This window comes from Dermochelys coriacea, chromosome 6, assembly GCF_009764565.3.
Source record: "Dermochelys coriacea isolate rDerCor1 chromosome 6, rDerCor1.pri.v4, whole genome shotgun sequence".
Lineage (NCBI taxonomy): Eukaryota > Metazoa > Chordata > Testudines > Dermochelyidae > Dermochelys > Dermochelys coriacea.
In genome coordinates this window covers 2,849,744-2,853,175 of record NC_050073.1, presented here as the reverse complement: position 1 = coordinate 2,853,175, position 3,432 = coordinate 2,849,744, and the positions used below count along the sequence as shown (strand labels likewise).

Below are 3,432 nucleotides of genomic sequence, written 5' to 3'. Positions count from 1 at the left end.
TGGGTCTGAGCTTTGTTTTGGGCTCAGATAAAACCAAACTGTGTATGGGTGAGGGCAGAAAGGGGGTGGCAGCAGCCAGAGGCAGAAGGGAGCAAATTACATGAAAAAGAGGAGAAATGTTTGACTGGGTGTCATGAGTCTGAAAGGCAGCGGACTCAAGGGTTAGGCTGGGATTCCACAGATTTGTTCAATCTCTCCATTTCCTGAGGGGAGCTCTGCTGTATCATACATATAAAATCTAAGGATCTTAGCAGGAGCCTGGCAGGTGACTGAAACTTGCCCGTAGTTCAATGTTCTCACTTTTACAGTAGTGACTGGAGGTGCAAACTGAGACCAGAGCTCCATTGTGCTGAACACACACCCACACCACAGTGACTCGCTAGCTCTCTGAGGACATGTCTACACTGCAATGTAAGCCCTGGGCTAGTAGAACTCACATTTGCAGAGCCTGAGTTTGTTAACCTCGAGTTTGAGAATCGACACTCATTTGTAACCCCAAGTTAGGGATTGTTGCATCCTGGGTCCCAAATTGGGGCTCCAGCATCTACATGGCATTATGTGATCCCCATTTCAACCACCCATATCCCAGAGTTCCTAGCACGCTTCCAAAATGTGACCACTCTAAGCTCTTTGTTCGTGGTACAGCGTGGGAACACTTTATTGTCCAGAGGACAAAGAAACTCAGCCTTTGGGATATTTTTGGCTGACTCCCAGAGCAGGAGTACAGAGAGGCTGTGTCTATACTACAAACCAATAAAGAATGTAAACCCTGGGTCTTAGCTTGACTCAGGCTCAGACCTTCTATCACTGTGGGGTCCTCAGACCCGGGTTTTGAGTCCTTGATTAGTGCAATTTATGTGGAGATGGAAGAGGGCTTGAGTTGACTTTAGCATGAGTTCAAACCCTGGGCTACCTTGCAGTGTGGATGTACCCTGAGGTGACTGGTGCTTCAGGTATTCACTGTTGTAATTTGCCATGCCCAAAAGTTTCAGAAATGGCCAGTGATTTTGGTGCCCAACTTCAGTCCCCTCGATCCCTCATTTCCAGAAATAAAAGATCCATCACTCCAGCTGAAGTCAAGGGGAGCTGCAAGTACTCAGCACTTAGGAAAATAGAGCCCAAGGTTTTTTACACTGAGATCCCAATAACTATCCTTGAAAATGTGTCTGTATATGTTTGGTCACCTAAACTACCTGGTCTTTAACTGTGACTCCTTAACTCACAAAGAGTTGTGTGCATGTGTGGGGGGTGGGGGAGGGGGAGATTTTTGGTGTGAGTACTGACAAAATATTATATCCGAGTGAGCATTCATGACTTTCTCCCTTTCAACAGACACAGTTTTCAATATAATTACACGTACACAACAGTCTCCTGGAAAACAGATGAGTTGGGCTGTGGATCTGATTGAAGCAAAATCACAAAATTTATTTGAACAAATATCTGTCAATGTTTTTGGAGTATCAAACCAGTCCTGGTTATTACTTATGAATACATTGTTGCAGTGTGAACTTTTCCCTTTTATTCAGTAATTCTAAACAATATTCAAATCACACTCTTACATCTTACACTGAAAAATCAATTTCAAAGTATTTTACCATAGGTACAGGGGAGCCAAACCATCATTTAATAACTGACATGGCCTTTTTATGCACATAAGGTGTCTATTCAGAAAAGCATCTCTGTCTGAGGCAGCACTTAAATACGTTTAACTTTAAACATATGGTTAGGTCCCACTGAAGTCAAAGGGAGACATACTTAAACATGTGCTTATGGACTTTGTGAATCAGAGCACATGAGCTAGTTTACACTAAGGGAACAGGTCAATCTAAGATACATAATTTGGGAGTTTTGTTAGTAGTGTAATTCAAATAGACATAGTTTAGATCTACTTACTGTGGGGTCCACACTTCACTGAGTCTACAGAAGAAATTCTCCTGTTGACTCCCCTTACTTATCTCGTTCTGGTGGAGTACCAGAGTCAATGGGAGAGTAATCAGGGTCGATCCAGTGAGTCTTCACTAGACCTGCTAAATTGTCCCCCAGTAGATCGATCGCCACAGCATTAATCCACCCCATAGTGGAGACAAGCCCTATGTGTGCAGAGCAGGCATTGAAGGATTTGGTTGTCCTATTATGACACCCTTTGGGGGAAAATGGGCCCTCAGTTTTGTCTCTATTGCTCTCCTCAGGGCATCTGTCACATCCTTGTTCCTCAAGCTGTAGATGAGGGGATTCAGCACAGGGATCACCAACGTGTAGAACACGGAGGCCATTTTGTCTGTGTGCAGTGCATAGCTGGCGCTGGGTCGGAAGTACATGAAGAGAATTGTCCCATGGAACATGGAGACGGCCGTCAGGTGGGAGGCGCAGGTGGAAAAGGCTTTGCACCTGCTGTCGGTGGAGCGGATCTGCAGCACAGTGGCAATAATTAAGATGTATGAGATGAGGATGGTTCCAATGCTGATCACCTCAATCAGACTGCCAAAGAGGAAAACAAGTAGCTCATTGACATAGGTGCCAGAAGAGGAGAGCTTTAGAAGTGGGTTGATATCACAGAAAAAATGATTCAGGATATTGGAGTGGCAGTAGGATAATCTTAGCAAACCGCTTGTGTGTATCACAGAGTTCAGGAAGGCCCATAGATATGAACCAGCCGCCAGCCATAGGCAGTGCTTTGGTGACATGATGACCGTATACAGCAGTGGGTTACAGATGGCTACATAACGGTCATACGCCATTACTGCCAGCAGAAGGCACTCAGAGATGACAAACAATATGAAGCTAAAATATTGGATGATGCAAGCTGTGTAGGAAATAGCTTTCCTCTCTGCTAAGAAGCTCATAAGCATCTTGGGAGCGATGACTGTGGAGTAACAGGCATCCACGAAGGACAAATTCTTGAGGAAGAAGTACATGGGGGTGTGAAGTCGGGGGTCGATCCTGATTAAAACCATCATTCCCAGATTCCACACTAGGGTGATACCATAGATCACTAGGAACACCGCGAAGAGGGGGACCTGCAGCTCCAGACGATCTGTCAGTCCTGTGAGAATGAACTCGGTCACTGCCGTACAATTTCCTCCAGCCATTCATTCAGCTTTGGGCGCTAGCTGCGGGATCAACCATAAAGGAAGGCATTAGTTCTTATGCCAATGGTGTATGCTAATATAAAGAACTGTGGTCATATGCACAGAGACCCTTTGAGTTGTGGAATGGAACCTGTAACAACTGATGGGAAAACCTAGAACTCCTTCACTTCTTCTAAGGGAAAAAAGAATCCTTTATCTCTAGGAAAGTGCATTACCCTGCTATTTAGTCCGATTTACACATTTTGACCCTGATTCGGCTGATATTTTAATTTCACTAATCATTGTAGACTTAGAATCCTTGGATCTCCATTATACCTGGGAACAACAACATGGGTAGGAGGAA

At 44.6% G+C, this 3,432-nt stretch overlaps 1 protein-coding gene across 1 annotated transcript; it reads right to left on the bottom strand.

Moving 5' to 3' along the window:
- Positions 1 to 483: 483 nt before the first annotated feature.
- Positions 484 to 3,089, bottom strand: LOC119857554 (olfactory receptor-like protein COR4). Its single transcript, XM_038406641.1, has 2 exons — positions 2,171 to 3,089; positions 484 to 497 (listed from the first exon to the last, which is right to left on the bottom strand). The coding sequence occupies exons 1-2, from the start codon at positions 3,087 to 3,089 to the stop codon at positions 484 to 486; spliced, it is 933 nt and encodes a 310-aa protein (XP_038262569.1).
- Positions 3,090 to 3,432: the final 343 nt, after the last annotated feature.